Raw genomic sequence first — 19,948 nt, forward strand, 5'->3', positions numbered from 1 at the left:
TATGAGGTTCTGCAGCAGCTGAGGTGTGTATTATGAGGTTCTGCAGCAGCTGAGGTGTGTATTATGAGGTTCTGCAGCAGCTGAGGTGTGTATTATGAGGTTCTGCAGCAGTTAAGGTATGTATTATGAGGTTCTGCAGCAGCTGAGGTGTGTATTATGAGGTTCTGCAGCAGTTGAGGTGTATATTATGAGGTTCTGCAGCAGTTGAGGTGTGTATTATGAGGTTCAGTAGCAATTGAGGTGAGGTGTGTATTATGAGGTTCTGCCGCAGATGAGGCGTGTATTATGAGGTTCTGCAACAGCTGCTGTGAGCTGGTGAGCTGGGGTAATACACTGTAACCAGTGGCATACTAAGGGGCAAGGGGGGCGTGGAGGGTGGTCCACCCCAGGTGCCGACTCTCAGGGGGTTCCGGAGTCCAGAAGCAATGAGCGCTTCCATCAATACAGATGGAAGTGCTCATTGCTGGAGTGGTGCGAGCTGTGACCCTGTCACTCACCGCTCAGCTCCCCGCGCTCCTCCCCTCCTTCAGGCCGGCGGTGCACAGAATGGTGAAGCAGGAAGACTTCTCCCCACCCCACTATTCAGCCTGCAGACACAGATCGCACTGCCAGCCTGTGTGGGTGGAGCCTACAGCCCGGGAGTCTGCATAAGCTCTGCCCCCACAGTGCTGCAGAGCGATCTGTGCCTGCAGGAGAGAGGACTGTGAGCTTCAGGAGCGGAACACGGTGAGTACTTACTGTGTTGTTGTTTTTGTTTTGATTTTAATACAGAGGGGCACAGAGGGCATTATTACTGTGAATGGGACACAGTGGGCATTATTACTGTGAATGGGACACAGTGGGCATTATTACTGTGAATGGGACACAGTGGGCATTATTACTGTGAAGGGGGCACAATGGGGATTTCTACTATGGAGGGGGCACAGAGGGCATTACTAGCACAGTGGGTATTACTACTATTAAGGGGGCACAATGGGCATTATTACTATGAAGATGGCACAGTGGGCATTATTACTGTGAAGAGGGCACGGTGGGCATTATTACTGTGAAGGGGGCACAATGGGCATTTCTACTATGGAGGGGGCACAGAGGGCATTATTACTGTGAAGGGGGCACAATGGGGATTATTACTGTGAAGGGGGCACAATGGGATTATTACTGTGAAGGGAGGCACAATGGGCATAACTACTGTAAAGGGGCGCAATGTGGGCATAACTACTGTTAGAGGGCACGCCACTGACTGTAACACCCCAGTTGCTGCAGATTATATTTTATTGGAGGACTTTATGTCACTCATTACTGAAGAAGCAATAGAGCTAAAGGGGAAAAAAGAGCAGTTAAGGAAGAACAGATCAACCAGCAGGAGGCGCTGTGGGGGGTAGGGTATGGCCCACTCCGCAGCAGTCCAGTGTGACCTGCTGATGCCAGACCATGGCAGATATACACATCAGACTTGGTACATATTCATATACATGGAAATAAGTATAAATATTGTTGCCCCTTTAGTGCAGCTTACTGCCTCAAGTCTGATAATAATCTGGAAACACAATAAATAAGGATCATATGCTGTTTTAAGGTGTCCAGGCAAAAAATCAACTTGCATCCTGCGCTTGCGCTGTCTTACCCACCACGGTCCATAGGTGGCGCTCCTTTGCAGGGGGGGCAGATGGTTAAACATGATACATGAGGTTGTTTTTTGCTATGATGTATTCAGCCAAGAATTTATAGAAATATACATTCCAAGAGCAATAAAAGCAAGTCACACCTTGTCCCGCTGGAGATTTCCCTTTTTTGGGATACATTTTATTTGCCCAGAATTTTATAGATTCCATTGTGACAGCGCGTCCGCCGAGACGGCATGATTAGTTTACTGAGGAGATATGGCCGCAGAGCGAGGTTTGTTACAAGCTCCAGATTACTTGTTCAGTATATATATACACATCAACTTTTTCAAGATCTCTGCCTGTGTCAGTTAAAACATTTTTGTTTACAACCAGAAGGTCAACGAGCAGGATTCTTTTTTGCCAAATACATAGGATAGGTGCAGATCCATCCATTTCCTGACAACACAAAGAGATCATGACCATAGTGAGGAATTGAAATTACCTCCGAATGGCAGTGATAATTAGACACAGTATGGAGGTTGTAACTAGGCACAGTATGAAAGCGGTAATTAGGCACTGAATGGTGGTGGTAATTAGGCAATGATTGGAGCGATGGTAATTAGGCACAGTATGGAGGTCTTAACTAGGCGCAGCATGAACACGGTGGTAATTAGATACTGAATGGAAGTGGTAATTAGGTAGTGAATGGAGATGGTACTTAGGTCCAGTGTGGATGTGGCAATTAGGCACAGTATGGAGGTTGTAATTAGGCACAGTATGGAGGTTGTAATTAGGTACAGTATGGCTGGTAGTAATTAGGCACAGTATGGAGGTTGTAATTAGGCACAGTATGGAGGTTGTAATTAGGTACAGTATGGCTGGTAGTAATTAGGCACAGTATGAAGGTGGTAATTAGGCACAGCATGGCTGGTGGTAATTTGGTACAGTATGGAGGTTGTAATTAGGCACAGTATGAAGATGGTAAGTAGGCACAGGAATGCCTCATTCACACGTCAGTGTTTGGTCAGTGATTTCCATCATTGATTTTGAGCCAAAACCAGGTGCGGCTCTAAACACAGAACCGGTGCAGATCTTTCCCTTATACCTTATGTCTGTGGAGGCTCCAATTCTGGTTTTGGCTCACAATCACTGATGGAAATCACTGACCAAAACACTGACGTGTGAATGAGACATCAGGAGGTGGTAATTAGGTACGGTATGGAGGTAGTAATTAGACACGGTATAGATGTGGTAATTAGGAATGGTATAGATGTGGTAATTAGGAATGGTATGGAGGTGGTAATTAGGAATGGTATGGAGGTGGTAATTAGGCACAGTATGGAGGTGGTAATTAGGCACAGTATGGAGGTGGTAATTAGGCACAGTATGGAGGTGGTAATTAGGCATGGTATGGAGGTGGTAATTAGGCACAGTATGGAGGTGGTAATTAGGCACAGTATGGAGGTGGTAATTAGGCACAGTATGGAGGTGGTAATTAGGCACAGTATGGAGGTGGTAATTAGGCATGGTATGGAGGTGGTAATTAGACACAGTATAGATGTGGTAATTAGGAATGGTATGGAAGTGGTAATTAGGATCGCTATGGAGGTGGTAATTTGGCACAGTATGGATGTGGTAATTTGGCACAGTATGGAGGTGGTAATTTGGCACAGTATGGAGGTGGTAATTAGGCACGGTATGGAGGTGGTAATTAGACACGGTATAGATGTGGTAATTAGGAATGGTATGGAGGTGGTAATTAGGAATGGTATGGAGGTGGTAATAAGGAATGGTATGGAGGTGGTAATTAGGCACGGTATGGAGGTGGTAATTAGGCACGGTATGGAGGTGGTAATTAGGCACAGTATGGGGGTGGTAATTAGGCACGGTATGGAGGTGGTAATTAGACACGGTATAGATGTGGTAATTAGGAATGGTATGGAGGTGGTAATTAGGAATGGTATGGAGGTGGTAATTAGGAATGGTATGGAGGTGGTAATAAGGAATGGTATGGAGGTGGTAATAAGGAATGGTATGGAGGTGGTAATTAGGAATGGTATGGAGGTGGTAATAAGGAATGGTATGGAGGTGGTAATAAGGAATGGTATGGAGGTGGTAATTAGGAATGGTATGGAGGTGGTAATAAGGAATGGCATGGAGGTGGTAATTAGGAATGGCATGGAGGTGGTAATAAGGAATGGTATGGAGGTGGTAATTAGGCACGGTATGGAGGTGGTATTTAGGCACGGTATGGGGGTGGTAATTAGGCACGGTATGGAGGTGGTAATTAGACACGGTATAGATGTGATAATTAGGAATGGTATGGAGGTGGTAATTAGACACGGTATAGATGTGATAATTAGGAATGGTATGGAGGTGGTAATGATAAATAGGCCTCTGGGACCTGGTATTGCTAGCCATCTCTCAGATCATAAAATATGATTATCTCTACTAATGATCTATCCTGAAACAAATGCATTTAAATTTTTTAATTTTTTTTTTACACAAAATTTTATGGCATAAACTACAGTACAAAAATGAGTTCTCGAGATCGGAATTACATCCGGGAATCAAAATGTCTTCTATTGCTGTATAAATACGAAATGAATGGATACAAAAAAAAACACATAAATATCCTCATGGCAGATCACACCGCCAGGTCATCTGAACGAGCCTTGCTGCTTGTACGGCTGGTTTTACTCAGGCGTCGTCCATTGTGGCAGTACCCGTTGGGTGTTGAATGGTTGTTTATTGGGGCGTTTTGCGCATAGTTTATGTGGATGAACTGCGCTTGGCTTAGATCATCGTCACTTTGAACCCTTTCGGTGGCAAAGTTGGCCGTGTTCTGCTGAGATGCCATAGTGTTGTTGAAAGGGTTGTTGAATTTACCCTTAGTGTTCAAGCATTGGTTAAAATCTGGAGGTGGGGTGCAACTTTGAGACCGATTTTCCGGTTCTATGGTAGCCACTCTAAGTGCATTGGTCGTGTGAGTAGACCGACTAGATGATCTGTGGTTGAACTTTTTCCATAACAGATAGTACAGCTCAACAAGGCTAAGTAGAAGTGAGAGGGTGGCAACGGCCAACATGAAGATGATGAAGACGTTTTTCTCGGTTGGCCGGGACACATAGCAGTTGACAGGATGGGGACATGGTTTTCTTTTACATATATAGAGGGTATCCAAAAAGATTCCATAGAGCATATACTGTCCAACAATAAAAGCTACTTCCATCGCGGTGCGAATGAGGATGCTACACACGTAGGTGTTCAGAAGACTTCCTTGAAGCCTGATCTTACCGCTCACCTCATCCCGATATGGAAGGTCTAATTTTTCCGCTGGGTACTCTTTTTGATGATAAGTCGAGTCATCATTCATGTCCTGTTTGGATTTAGTCTCTTCTTCCCTGAGCTTTTTTTTTTCCTCCACCCGTACAGTATGCATGGCATGTCCCATGTAGAGCAGAGATGGAGTGGAGACAAAAATAATCTGGAGAACCCAGAATCGGATGTGGGAAATGGGGAATGCTTTGTCGTAACAGACGTTCTCACAACCAGGTTGAGTGGTGTCGCACATGAAGTCAGATTTTTCATCTCCCCAAGAAGATTCAGCTGCGGTGCCCAGAACCAACATCCGGAAAATAAATAGGACGGTCAACCATACTTTTCCCACCACTGTGGAATGTTTTTGTACTTCTTCTAAGAATTCTCCTAGGAAGGTCCAGTCACCCATGGCTCCTTATCACACCAGATCTCTCTGGGAAAATAATAAAACAGAGTTCATATTAGTATTTTTGGTCCTCCCTTTAGATCCCACCTTATGATGGATTCCATTCTACCGGATTAGACATTAGATGGAACTTAAAGGCACCAATGATGATTGTGTAATATGGCCCCACTGATGGTGGTGACAGTGCTGGTTCTTACATGCTCTTGTGCATGGTCACCTATGCTACAGATATGCTGTTGGAACATATAGGTGACAAGAGAATGGAAAATCAGTGTGGTCATCTAAGACAGTTGGTCCTTTAATATGGCAGCCACTGAAAATTATGTCATTGCCTAGACAGCTTGGCCTATACAGGTTTAAAATTCCCTGACTAGAAACAGATTCAAAGGACATCATGCTGGTAACCTCTATATAGAGCTAATCATATACTGTCTTACCATTGAGTTTAATGTATAAACAGTATGCAGTAAACTCCTAAGCTCCCTCTAGTGGTGACTGAAGATAGAAAAAAACTATATCATTTAAAAGGGTTGTCCTAGGGGATAAGTGATTGGAAGGAGTCTGACCACTGTTGCCCCTGCCAATCACTAGAACGAAGGTTCCCTGATTAAATGAAGTGTCAGCCATGCCACTCGATTCAAAATGTAAAAAAAAACTGTCTACTAATGGTAACCCATCAGCATTTTTACCAAGGCAGTAGGGGGTTACGTGTTGTACTGGATGTAGCAAGCTGGTAATAGATTTATTCCATTTCCAACACGCTTGTCCCGTGGTCTCATCAGTTGTGGGGGAAGAGGCCGGTCAGCTGATGACTAATGGCATGACACAAGTCAATCATTGTTCTCAATGGCCGCCTTGAGGTCTGGGCATCGGCGATGTGATTTTCGTACGTGTTCCTGCCAACAAAAGAAAGAAAAAGTAATTGCATTCTTCATTACACTACTTGTCTGTAATAATATCACTTAGCGGCACTGGCCTCTGTTCTGGGGCCGGGGAGGTAGACAAGGAAGGTAACTATGATTAAGCAAATTTCTTTGCATAGACCAGACAGGCATAACTATAGGAATCACGGGTCACAGTTATTTATACTAAGGTGTGCTGCCCTGGATTTATCTATCTATCTATCTATCTATCTATCTATCTATCTATCTCATATCGATCTAATATCTATCTATCTCCTACTATTCATCCATATCTGTCTATTTATCTTCTATCTATCTCTTCTATCTATCTATCTATCTATCTATCTATCTATCTATCTATCTATCTATCTATTATATCTATCTATCTATTATATCTATCTATCTATTATATCTATCAGCCTCACATTTATGTCCTATCCATGTGCTCTTGTGAGAACATATGTTGGTGAAGTCATTAGGTGAAGAATTTGGAGAATGAATGGTCAGAATGAGAACAGCTGTGTTGAACTCTGCGCCCCTATAGCTACACCCCTAAACATAATGTAAAGCTTCAGTCAAACACAGGACTATTGAGCGGACCCCCGCTTGGCCTGTGAAAAAGGAGAACAATATTTGGTTTTAATAAAACAAAGTGAGAACATAGCAGAGAGAGAACCCAATATCTCTGAGAAACTAGGGCGGGCCCCTTTAACTTTCTGTGTTTTTAAAGTGACCTCATAGGCAGGACCCAGTGGGAGCACCCATACTCACTAAATGAGATTCAATCAGTGACAAATAGAAGGGCCCAGGGGCAAATCTTACAATGAGGCCACCATCGTATGGTTTTGGTCTGGTACCTCAAAGGCTAGAGTTTATTTGCCCCACACTATCTGCAGTGAAAAACCTTCTGGCGCGTTCTTCTGGGGATACTTAGACTAGTTTCCCACATGTCTGCTCTCCCTTATATCTGTTACATGGGACACCTCAATAATAGGTAAACCCCTTAACCCCCATTTCATCCTGGATTCCCATTCCCTTGTAGCATCTTGTGAAGACACACAAATCATGGTCCTTCTGGGGATCAGAGAATGACCAGACTTCTGCTTCCAAGACTCTGTACTCCAGGAAGCAGGTACAGGCACTAATAGAACAGCCATATTGTGGGTTATTGCTGGCGACCTGCCCGCATGTTGGTGGGACTGCGTGCACCATGCTTATTTGTTCTTGGGTGTGAGCTGTAGGATACTAGAAACAACATGTACAGAATTAGGAGTATCAAAATACTGGCTCCACTTGTGACCTCTTACAGGAAGTGGACATGTGAAGTTTGGGCAAGAGTTGTCAGGGGGATATGACCTAGTCCAACAGGAGTCAAGTTCTGTAAACTATCCACAGCGACGGAAGACTGTTCTGTATTATTCTATGGGTCCCAGCGCCCGGGCTCAATGAGGATTTAAACAGCACTGTAGCACTTAGTACCTTAGTGATGACTCTACCTTATATATAACCACACTCTTCTTATTTAACAGTGAGAAAAAAATAGACATTAAACAGGTTGTCCATCTCAAAGACCATGTACTGTCCATGTAATGTATGGTTGTGCTGGGTTCTCCAGAGGATCACATGTTCTATATAACAGGTCTCTGCTGTGGCTAAGGGATAGTGGTCCTGAACACTGCTCTTCATCGGCCAACCAAACATATCCTGATGTCTCCCTTATAAGTGCCTGCCAAAGATGCCCCCTCATAATTCTGCATCCACACATGCCACCCTAATAATTCTCCAGCCACAGATGTCCACCTCATAATTGTCCATCTACAGATGTTCACCTAATAATTCTCCATCTACAGATGTTCCCCTCATAATTGTACAGCCACAGATGTCCACCTTATAACTTTCCATCCACAGATGTCCACCTCATAATTGTCCATCTACCGATGTCCACCTCATAATTCTCCATCCACAGATATCCACCTCATAATTCTCCATCCACAGATGTCCCCCTCATAATTGTACAGCCACAGATGTCCACCTCATAATTGTCCATCCACAGATGTCCACCTCATAATTGTCCATCCACAGATGTCCACCTCATAATTGTCCATCCACAGATGTCCACCTCATAATTGTCCATCCACAGATGTCCACCTCATAATTGTCCATCCACAGATGTCCACCTCATAATTGTCCATCCACAGATGTCCACCTCATAATTGTCCATCCACAGATGTCCACCTCATAATTGTCCATCCACAGATGTCCACCTCATAATTGTCCATCCACAGATGTCCACCTCATAATTGTCCATCCACAGATGTCCACCTCATAATTGTCCATCCACAGATGTCCACCTCATAATTGTCCATCTACAGATGTCCACCTCATAATTCTCCATCCACAGATATCCACCTCATAATTCTCCATCCACAGATATCCACCTCATAATTCTCTTTCCACAGATATCCCCCTCATAATTCTCCATACGCAGATGTCCACCTCATAATTGTCCATCCACAGATGTCCACCTCAGAATTCTCCATCTACAGATGTCCACCTCATAATTCTCCATCCACCGATATCCACCTCATAATTCTCCATACACAGATGTCCCCCTCATAATTGTCCATCCACGGATGTCCACCTCATAATTGTCCATCCACAGATGTCCTCATAATTGTACAGCCACAGATGTCCAACTCATAACTGTGCATCCACAGATGTCCACCTCATAATTCTCCATCCACAGATGTCCCCCTCATAATTGTACAGCCACAGATGTCCACTTTTTCATAATATACAATGACGGCATCACCATTAATCTTTTTGCACCATAGAGCGATAGAAACGCCCTTGTTGCTCCTTTCTGTGGTCAGCCCCTCTCTGAGTACTTTACCACGGCCTCATCCTGTCAATCAAAGCAGCCGGGGGGGGGGCTGGTCGCTGAAAGTTTTAGCTTTTTTGCCTCGGTGGCCTTAACTTAAAAAAAATATAAAAAATAATAGATGTTGCTGCATGAGGCCTTGCAGGTGAAATTATGTTATTTTTGGTTTTATTTCTGTATAATATGTAATTTTGCAACATGAGTATAGAAAAGAAGAGAATTTTTTGTCTTTTTTATTGCTTATACCCTTAATGGGCAATTCATTATTCATTTTTTTTTTTGTTATGTAATGACTGTACATGAAAATGTATTTTATACTAGATAGCCTTTTTCGTATTTCTTTGGAGGAGGAGCTTTTTTTTTTACATTTTTTCATACATGGTCTATATTTTTAGTACCTAATTTGTCATCTAAGAGGTATCCATAGGGAAAACCGCAGTCTGGCTGGCAGGGCTTATATAGTCTGCCAAGACCCACCACCCCTGCCATGCCAGGCGAGGGGACAACTGGAGATCACGTGATTGCTGGGTCCAATATAGGCAGACGCATTTTCTCTTCTTCTATTGACTACATAGCCCTAGACTGAAGAAGCATCAATGCTGCAGACTCAGTACCGCCCACCATCAAAAGAAAGCGGACAGTGTTAATTATCATTTTTGTGTAGACTTTCATCCCATAATGGAGGTGTACACAGAAGTCATAGAGCCTGACAGCAAACCATCACTGAATTAATGTCCCCTAAAATCATATAATATATATGCACAGGTGGCAGAGATGTATTTTCCAAACATAGAAATCCAAATTCCCTGGTTCCCGTTACACAGCCATAGAGATAATTGACATAATTCTGGCTGTCTGCAGCCACCACTAGGGGGAGCTCACTGTAAATGGTCATATACAGCTAGCATTAAACTTTGTAGAGCTGTATGAAGTGCGCTTCTCCTTGTGGTGGTTGAAGGCAAATGCTATGACTTTGTGGCTCAAAGCAGTGGAAAGAGTTCAACATGGGGCACCCTCTCACCCATATGTGTGGTCTACTCTTATGTTAGACATGCCTCCGTTTCGTAACTATGATTATAGAGGGGAGATGTTGTATGACAGCCATCTTCTAAGCCCTAGTTTCTACAACTCCAATGATCCACTATGTGGATCTGGGGTGTCCACATTTTTGTAGGCCATCTCACATTTCATTACCCATTTCAAAGGTCGGGAAGAATATAGGGGTGCATTTTTGTTATAGACGAACTTCATGCTGAGGAAGCAGAGTCTACACTGTAGACATAGAGCCGAAAGTGCAATAAATCTTTTCCTTCATTTATTTTATAAAACAGGTTCCTGACATTTCAGGAGTTTAAGGACTTGGCAGAGCTTCTCCTCACACTTAGGAAAACCGAAGGAACAACCTAAAAAGGTCAACATAAAAAGTACAGCAAAATCTCTGCAGGCATCAGCCCAAAGTTTTCCATCAAGTATCTTACCTCATTGGTTACAGCTTATGATATAGCACAGTCTGAGGGCTATGGGGCTAAATGCTCTGTTTGTGAGGCCAGGAACTCCTGACATTTTGATCTTGAGTGAGAAAATATTTGCAAAAACCAGAGGCAGCACATGCAGCTGTGTTGGGGCCCGTTGATGGAGTGGAGCCAATATGGATCATCAACACCCCCTTTGCGTTAACTTCTGCAGAACTTTACCTGTATACATGCACCCCAAATCAAGCCAACTAAGGAACAGGCAACTTGCAAAAGCTTCAAGTTAACATTTTCTCATACACGGGCTAGTAAGGATAAGTGATGAACAAGCACCAGGCCCATCTGTCCCAAAATAGGTGCCTGTTGTGGTGTTAAGTAGCTCATTCTCATTCTTGGCATGTGGACCCTTTTCCTATATGCTTGACACTGATTCTTCTTTTGGAAAGAGCCTGAAGCAATGGTGTCCCTAGTCAAGGATATATATACCATAGGAGGCCTTAACAGAGGGTGGGCAGCTCAAGATGGTTTTCCAAAGGATTGTGTGAACATATGCAGGAACCACACCTATAGGGTATATTTGGAGGGACAACTGCTTAACCTTCATCTGATTGAATGGGTGTGTGTGGTGGCATACATTTTTTTCTACAGGGTGTCCTCTTCTCTTTGCTGCCCCTCGGGGTCACACTGTAGAAGGAGCAAGTGCTCCAGGGAGTTTCACTATTTTGAGGGCCTCTACCACTTTTTTTCCAATATATGTGGCCTAGGCAGAAGAGACCCTTAATATAGGCTTCCAGATTTACGGGCATCATATCTTTCTCAGTGGGAACTTGGAATTAAGCAGGATCAAGCTACGGTGTCTCTAAGTGGAGCAGGGGCACAACTATAGAGGATGCAGAGGTAGGTCCTTGGACCTTGGCCCAGGTCCCTTTGCCCCATATGAGGAGACCAGTACTAAATATATGACACATCAATGTTGGGGGCCCTTTTACAGATTTTGCATTGGGCACAGGTGCTTCAACTTACCCCCTGCCTAAGGTGGAGGTAGTGCCATGGAGGAAAAGGTCTTGAGAAAAGTGGTGGTCAATGTGATCTGGCTACTACTGAGTGTAAGAAGTTAATTATGATTTTGGGCACTGTATGGTATACCAACCAACAATTCTGTTGTAAATTCACGTTACTTGAGCTCCGCATAGGCCGGCCCAGGAACACCCACTTCTGGGCAGGGTTTACATAAACCCCACCCATTTTCAAGCTGAGATGAACAGAATTTGTCAGGATTCCTTCTGAAAAATGTGAGACAATCCTGGCAAATCCCCGGCACTTTTAGTTTTGAGTGTAGCATTATATTATATTGTTATTAGCCTTCATTAGAAAATGTGGCTCTTCCAAGGGCCCCTGGTGATTCGGTTAATATTCCAAATTTTCCCTCTAATATACTGAACACGTTAAAAACACATTTATTAAGACCGGCATCTAACCTGGCAGTGTATCTGCAGAAGTTATGAAGAGGCACCGGCCTCTACATAACTTCGGCGGTATAAATCTACGCCAGCTTCTTTGCTGGTTTAAATTTAGACCATTTTCTATGCCTCAAACAGACATAGGGAATGATAAATTATACGGAGGAAAAGTCGTGAATAACCTTTGCACCACAATCTGCGCCAGAATATGCAAATTTCTGTTAGTAAATGACCCGCTAGGAACCTCGGAGAATGTATTCGGAGAAAGTTTGAGACAATCCAGCCTCCCTTGTGACGACTCTTATCACAGTCACAGCTCTGTCACCCCGCTGACGCTGTGCCAGATCCTCGAAGAGGACAAGATAGAAAGGTGTTGCTGCGGTTTTAGATGATCCTTGAACATACACTGGCCTGTCTAGGCAGTCCGTCGTGTAACACAAGCACAGCATCAATACTGTTATGCATAATATATCTATGATATATCAAAATAATTCTTTATTACTAAGAAGAGGAAATATATTTAAGGGGATGAATACTTTTGCAGTTGTTTTGTATTGCTCCAATACGTCTGATATTAAAAAAAGAAGCAATTTTGCATATAGTTTTGATTTAAAATTACCTACCGTTTTGTGTATACAGCTCCTGTGCAGACCTATGTGAGTCCAGGTTGTGTCACAGGTTATTCTCTCCCATCTATACTCTCTTTCTCTGTAAGTGAAGAAAGGAGTCTGTTCTGTACCATAGAGGCGCATGGGTCTGTATAGGAGCTGTATACATACAATGGCTAAATATTTTTCATTTAAGTTAATTATTTTTTAATTTAAATGCAATGTAGTTATAAAATTGGCTGCAAAGGTGTACATACCCTTAAAGGGCATATGCTATGATTACTGTAAAAAAATGAAAATCAGGCATTGTATAGTACACAGGTTTTCCTTTCTATAAAAAAAAAAAAAAAGCTAGAACCAGCCCAGTACCTCACATGGATCCAGAGATCTCCACATTCATTGCTCCAATGAATTTGCTAGATTTATTTCAACCTGGCAGCTCAGGGGGTGTATTCTTTTGCTGCAGCTCTCTCCCGATGACAGTTCAGGGGATGTATCCTTTCTGCTGAAGCTTGCTTCCTATCACTGCTTTAAGGGTGTGTTCTTTCTTCTGAAGCTCTCTCCCTATCACAGCTCAGGGGGTGTGTTCATTATGCTGCAGCTCTCTACCTATCACAGCTTAGGGGGAGTGTCCTTTCTGCTATAGCTCTCTCCCTATCACAGTTCCGGGGGGGGGGGGGGGGGGTGTTCTTTCTGCTGCAGCTCTCTCCCTATCACAGCTCAGGGGGTGTGTTCTTTATGCTGCAGCTCTCTACCTATCACAGCTCAGGGGGAGTGTCCTTTCTGCTATAGCTCTCTCCCTATCACAGTTCCGGGGGGGGGGGGGGGGGGTGTTCTTTCTGCTGCAGCTCTCTCCCTATCACAGCTCAGGGGGTGCGTTCTTTATGCTGTAGCTCTCTACCTATCACAGCTAAGGGGGAGTGTCCTTTCTGCTATAGCTCTCTCCCTATCACAGCTCAGGAGGTGTGTTCTTTCTGCTGCAGCTCTCTCCCTATCACAGCTCAGGGGGTGCGTTCTGTATGCTGCAGCTCTCTACCTATCACAGCTTAGGGGGAGTGTCCTTTCTGCTATAGCTCTCTCCCTATCACAGCTCAGGGGGTGTGTTCTTTATGCTGCAGCTCTCTACCTATCACAGCTTAGGGGGAGTGTCCTTTCTGCTATAGCTCTCTCCCTATCACAGTTCCGGGGGGGTGTTCTTTCTGCTGCAGCTCTCTCCCTATCACAGCTCAGGGGGTGCGTTCTTTATGCTGCAGCTCTCTACCTATCACAGCTTAGGGGGAGTGTCCTTTCTGCTATAGCTCTCTCCCTATCACAGCTCAGGAGGTGTGTTCTTTCTGCTGCAGCTCTCTCCCTATCACAGCTCAGGGGGGGTGTTCTTTATGCTGCAGCTCTCTACCTATCACAGCTTAGGGGGAGTGTCCTTTCTGCTACAGCTCTCTCCCCATCACAGCTGGGGGGGGGGGTTCTTTCTGCTACAGCTCTCTCCCTATCACACCTCAGGGGGTGTGTTCTTTCTGCTACAGCTCTCTCCCCATCACAGCTGGGGGGGGGGGGGGGGGCGGGGGTTCTTTCTGCTACAGCTCTCTCCTTATCACAGCTCAGGGGGTGTGTTCTTTCTGCTGTAGCTTTCTGCCTATCACAGCTCAGGATGCATGATTTTTCAGCTGCAGCTCTCTCTCCATCCCAGCTCAAGGGGGGTGTGTCCTTTCTTCTGTAGGTCTTTATCTTTCACAGCTCAGGTAGCATGTCCTTTATGCTGCAGCTCTCTCCCGATCAGAGCTCAGGGGGGCGTGTCATTTGTGCTGCAGCTCTCTCCCTGTAACTGTCACAGTTTCTAACAGTAGATACAGTTGAAGGCTGGAGCTGACCCTGTGCAACCACCTCAGCGATGTTACTGAGTTGGACAGACAAATAAGGAAAAGAACAAACAGCAGGTGGCGCTATAAAGATACAGTTTGTTGAAGCACTCAGCAGCTAAACAAAATCTTTAATTACATGCAAAGTATTCAGATCCAGGTGCTGGTTTGAAAAATGCAGATAATTTTTTTGTGGAGCAACTCCTTTAAGCTTCACTCAGATCGTGAACATGGTTAGAAATTGAGGCACAATCAAGGTAATTAATGTGTTTCCAAATACGAACTTTTGATGCAACTTTTCAATGGCGCAATGTTCATGCATGTTTCTCACGGCCATATTTAAAGCCTATGGGAGCCTATAGCTGGGCACAGGGAGGACATACAAACTCTATGAAGATGCTGATCTTGTGTGGGTTTGAACCAAGGACCTCAAGGCAACAATGCTAACCACTGAGCCACCATGCTACAATATATTTGCATACCACTTTTCAATTTCCCTTCAAGGGATTATCCAGGACTTGCTTATTGATGACCTACCCTTGAAAAAAACATAAGATCAATGAAATCAGAAACAGAACTGCACAGATCCATCCACTGTGTTGTAGCCGGGCTTGGTTACTGCGGAGCTGTTCCCATTCACTGCTACAGAATCCTGATATGATCATTATAATGGTACTGAAATACTCTGTGCTGCTCATGGACACCGCTTCTTCTACCTTAACCTTGCACTTGTCTCTGATCCCCCTCCTGTCATCATGCAGTCCTGTTCTCACTAACATCAACACAAGAGTGAACAGGTCACGTAAAGAGAATGTCTCTTGAAATACTCTGTGCTGCTGTTATCTTTCCCATAATGCCAGATCTGGATTACTGGTTTCACACTGGGGTATGCTGTGTTTATAGCCAGTGAAGTGGATGTGGATTCCGGCTCTGGACCTACTCCTTAATTATCCATCGGGCTCAGCAGCTGAAAGATCGGAGAATGCCAGAAATGTACTGATGGGGAATAGGATTGGAGAGAAATCCTAAGTATTTCCATTTCTTTATTTTTGGAGCGAAGTGACGGACATCTCACAGGGTTTCTGGTCTGAATATACTAATGCAGTCACAAAGTAGATTAGTAGCAGAGTAACCTGTAATCTGTTATAGCAGATGTCAGACCTATAGATGGATATAAAGATCTCAGAACGGGAGATATGGGACATAAAGTAATGATGGAGGCCAGGACGTCCCGTCAGTCATTAGCTGGATGGATTATTCTGAATGTACAATCATATCTTCTCATTGCCTCCTATGTACAAGAGTATAGCTACTATAATACTGCCTTCTATGTACAAGAATATAACTACTATAATACTGCCTTCTATGTACAAGAATATAACTAATATAATACTGCTCCTATGTACAAGAATATAACTACTATAATACTGCCTCCTATGTACAGGAATATAACTACTATAATACTGCTCCTATGTACAAGAATATAACTACTATAATACTGCTCCTATGTACAAGAATATAACTACTATAATACTGCCTTCTATGTACAAGAATATAACTACTATAATACTGCTCCTATGTACAAGAATATAACTACTATAATACTGCCTCCTATGTACAGGAATATAACTACTATAATACTGCCTCCTATGTACAAGAATATAACTACTATAATACTGCTCCTATGTACAAGAATATAACTACTATAATACTGCCTCCTATGTACAGGAATATAACTACTATAATAGTGCACCTATGTACAAGAATATAACTACTATAATACTGCTCCTATGTACAAGAATATAACTACTATAATACTGTCTTCTATGTACAAGAATATAACTACTATAATACTGCCTCCTATGTACAATAATATAACTACTATAATACTGCCTCCTATGTACAAGAATATAACTACTATAATACTGCTCGTATGTATAAGAATATAACTACTATAATACTGCTCCTATGTACAAGAATATAACTACTATAATACTGCTCCTATGTACAAGAATATAACTACTATAATACTGCCTCCTATGTACAACAATATAACTACTATAATACTGCCTCCTATGTACAAGAATATAACTACTATAATACTGCTCCTATGTACAAGAATATAACTACTATAATACTGCTCCTATGTACAAGAATATAACTACTATAATACTGCTCCTATGTACAAGAATATAACTACTATAATACTGCTCGTATGTATAAGAATATAACTACTATAATACTGCCTCCTATGTACAACAATATAACTACTATAATACTGCCTCCTATGTACAAGAATATAACTACTATAATACTGCTCCTATGTACAAGAATATAACTACTATAATACTGCTCCTATGTACAAGAATATAACTACTATAATACTGCATCCTATGTACAAGAATATAACTACTATAATACTGCTCCTATGTACAACAATAGAACTACTATAATACTGCCTCTATGTACAAGGATATAATTACTATAATACTGCTCCTATGTACAAGAATATAACTACTATAATACTGCTCCTATGTACAAGAATATAACTACTATAATACTACCTCCTATGTACAAGAATATAACTACTATAATACTGCTCCTATATACAAGAATATAACTACTATAATACTGCTCCTATGTACAGGAATATAACTACTATACATAAATTGAACCCGGAAGTTCCAGAAGCTTGTTGGAGGTGCGGCTTGGAAATTGGCTCTTTGTCACATATTTGGTGGACCTGCCGGAAAATCCAGCCGTTTTGGAAACTAATTGAGCCCTTGATTAACCAAATATGCAATTCCAGGATTGTCCTGGATGCTAAACTTATTTTATTATGGTGCCCCAATACCACCCTCACCCCTGCCAAAGATAACCTTCCGACCATGTTGCTTACAGCAGCTAAGCTGCTTATTCCTTTCCTGTGGAAAAATGACTCTCCCCCGACTATCCTTATGTGGACAGACAAGGTAGACCAGATCTACCGTTTTGAGGAGCTAGCACATTGGGAAACTAACTCACGTCCCCGCTTCCTAAAACTGTGGTCTCCATGGAAAACATATAGAAACTTTGCTTAGAAGAGCAGAATTCCCTACTTCCCTGTTCTCCCTGTTCCATCCCTTCTTGTGTGTTCCTTCCCTATGTTTCCCGTCCCCTTGCTAACTTTTATTTTATGTTTGATAAACATGATTATATATAATGTTTGTACATGATGTATATGTCGGACTCATATTGTGATTCATTGTCATTGAGCTGTAGTCATGTATAGGCATCTAGCCTCTGCTTTTTCTTTCAATAAAAAGAAATATGGTTAAGAATATAACTACTATAATACTGCTCCTATGTACAAGAATATAACTACTATAATACTGCTCCTATGTACAAGAATATAACTACTATAATACTGCCTCCTATGTACAAGAATATAACTACTATAATACTGCCTCCTATGTACAAGAATATAACTACTATAATACTGCTCCTATGTACAAGAATATAACTACTATAATACTGCTACTATGTACAAGAATATAACTACTATAATACTGCCTCCTATGTACAAAAAATATAACTACTATAATACTGCCTCCTATGTACAAGAATATAACTACTATAATACTGCCTCCTATGTACAAGAATATAACTACTATAAAACTGCCTCCTATGTACAAGAATATAACTACTATAATACTGCTCCTGTGTACAAGAATATAACTACTATAATACTGCCTCCTATGTACAAGAATATAACTACTATAAAACTGCCTCCTATGTACAAGAATATAACTACTATAATACTGCTCCTGTGTACAAGAATATAACTACTATAATACTGCCTCCTATGTACAAGAATATAACTACTATAATACTGCCTTCTATGTACAAGAATATAACTACTATAATACTGCTCCTATGTACAAGAATATAACTACTATAATACTGCTCCTATGTACAAGAACATAAATACTATAATACTGCCTCCTATGTACAAGAATATAACTACTATAATACTGCTCCTATGTACAAGAATATAACTACTATAATACTGCCTCCTATGTACAAGAATATAACTACTATAATACTGCCTCTATGTACAAGGATATAATTACTATAATACTGCTCCTATGTACAAGAATATAACTACTATAATACTGCTCCTATGTACAAGAATATAACTGCTATAATACTGCTCCTATGTACAAGAATATAACTACTATAATACTGCTCCTATGTACAAGAATATAACTACTATAATACTGCCTCCTATGTACAAGAATATAACTACTATAATACTGCCTCCTATGTACAAGAATATAACTACTATAATACTGCTCCTATGTATACAATATAACTACTATAATGCTGCCTCTATGTACAAGGATATAATTACTATAATACTGCTCCTATGTACAAGAATATAACTACTATAATACTGCCTCCTATGTACAAGAATATAACTACTATAATACTGCTCCTATGTATACAATATAACTACTATAATGCTGCCTCTATGTACAAGAATATAACTACTATAATACTGCCTCCTATGTACAAGAATATAACTACTATAATACTGCCTCTATGTACAAGGATATAACTACTGTTGACAGGCACACATCTCCACCCCCGTCACTATCTGCCATGTACTGCCATCCCACATGCTCCTGACTTGCTTCTCCTCGTTGCTCCATAAATCCCGCTTCTGCTGATGTTACCGACTTCTTGCCCGACCTGTAATGAACTGTATAAATATTAAGAATGTTCTAAAAATAAATAGAATAAATGAGCTGTGATAATACTCCTCTAACAAATCGGAGAAGGACTAGGTGGCGAGGAGCTGATGTGACGGCCCCGCACTGGTGACCACTCACTTTTTCTAGGATATTTTCAGTTCTTGATGTTTTTACGTCATGTCTCACAGTTTTATAGACAGGAAACGTGATATTTATGATGAGTGTGAACAGAGATCAATTGTTCCGCTTCTTATGGTCTCAGGGTTGAAGCACAACGGATGTTATTAAAGATTACACTTAAGGGTCTGACACTTAAAGGGAAACTACTGGTGAAAATAGAAAATTCCAGTGCTAAAGTATGTGAAACAAAAGTAGTCTACCTAGGCGGGGCTAGAAATGCAAGCTTTGCCTCTGATACCACCAGATGTAAGGCAGCTATAAGTCAATGGTCGACCTTTTAAACAGGCCTTGAGACACGACTATTAAAAAAGCCAGCATCTCATCTGGAGGCAGCTGTTTCAGGGTGATTGCCCTTCATCAGTGCAGAGTAGAGAGTACTGGCTTAACTGTCTGAGAGGCCTAGGTCAGGATTCGGGGGATGCTATTTCTCCTGGACAGCATCCAATTGTCTGAGAGGCCTAGGTCAGGATTCGGGGGATGCTATTTCTCATGGACAGCACCCAATTGATGTGATGAGTTTTG

At 42.0% G+C, this 19,948-nt stretch overlaps 1 protein-coding gene across 2 annotated transcripts in view; it reads right to left on the bottom strand.

Moving 5' to 3' along the window:
• Positions 1-4,078: 4,078 nt before the first annotated feature.
• The window catches only part of GJA5 (gap junction protein alpha 5), a 70,639-nt gene continuing 54,769 nt past the window's right edge, over positions 4,079-19,948 (bottom strand). For both annotated transcript variants that reach the window (XM_044283695.1, XM_044283694.1), the window contains exons 2-3: positions 6,021-6,227; positions 4,079-5,358 (exon numbers count right to left, since the gene is read on the bottom strand). In XM_044283695.1, the coding sequence (XP_044139630.1) occupies positions 4,252-5,334 (1,083 nt within the window). In that variant the 5' untranslated portion in view covers positions 5,335-5,358; positions 6,021-6,227 and the 3' untranslated portion in view covers positions 4,079-4,251. The remainder of the gene's footprint in view (positions 5,359-6,020; positions 6,228-19,948) is intronic.

This window comes from Bufo gargarizans, chromosome 3 (genome assembly GCF_014858855.1).
Source record: "Bufo gargarizans isolate SCDJY-AF-19 chromosome 3, ASM1485885v1, whole genome shotgun sequence".
Taxonomy (NCBI): domain Eukaryota; kingdom Metazoa; phylum Chordata; class Amphibia; order Anura; family Bufonidae; genus Bufo; species Bufo gargarizans.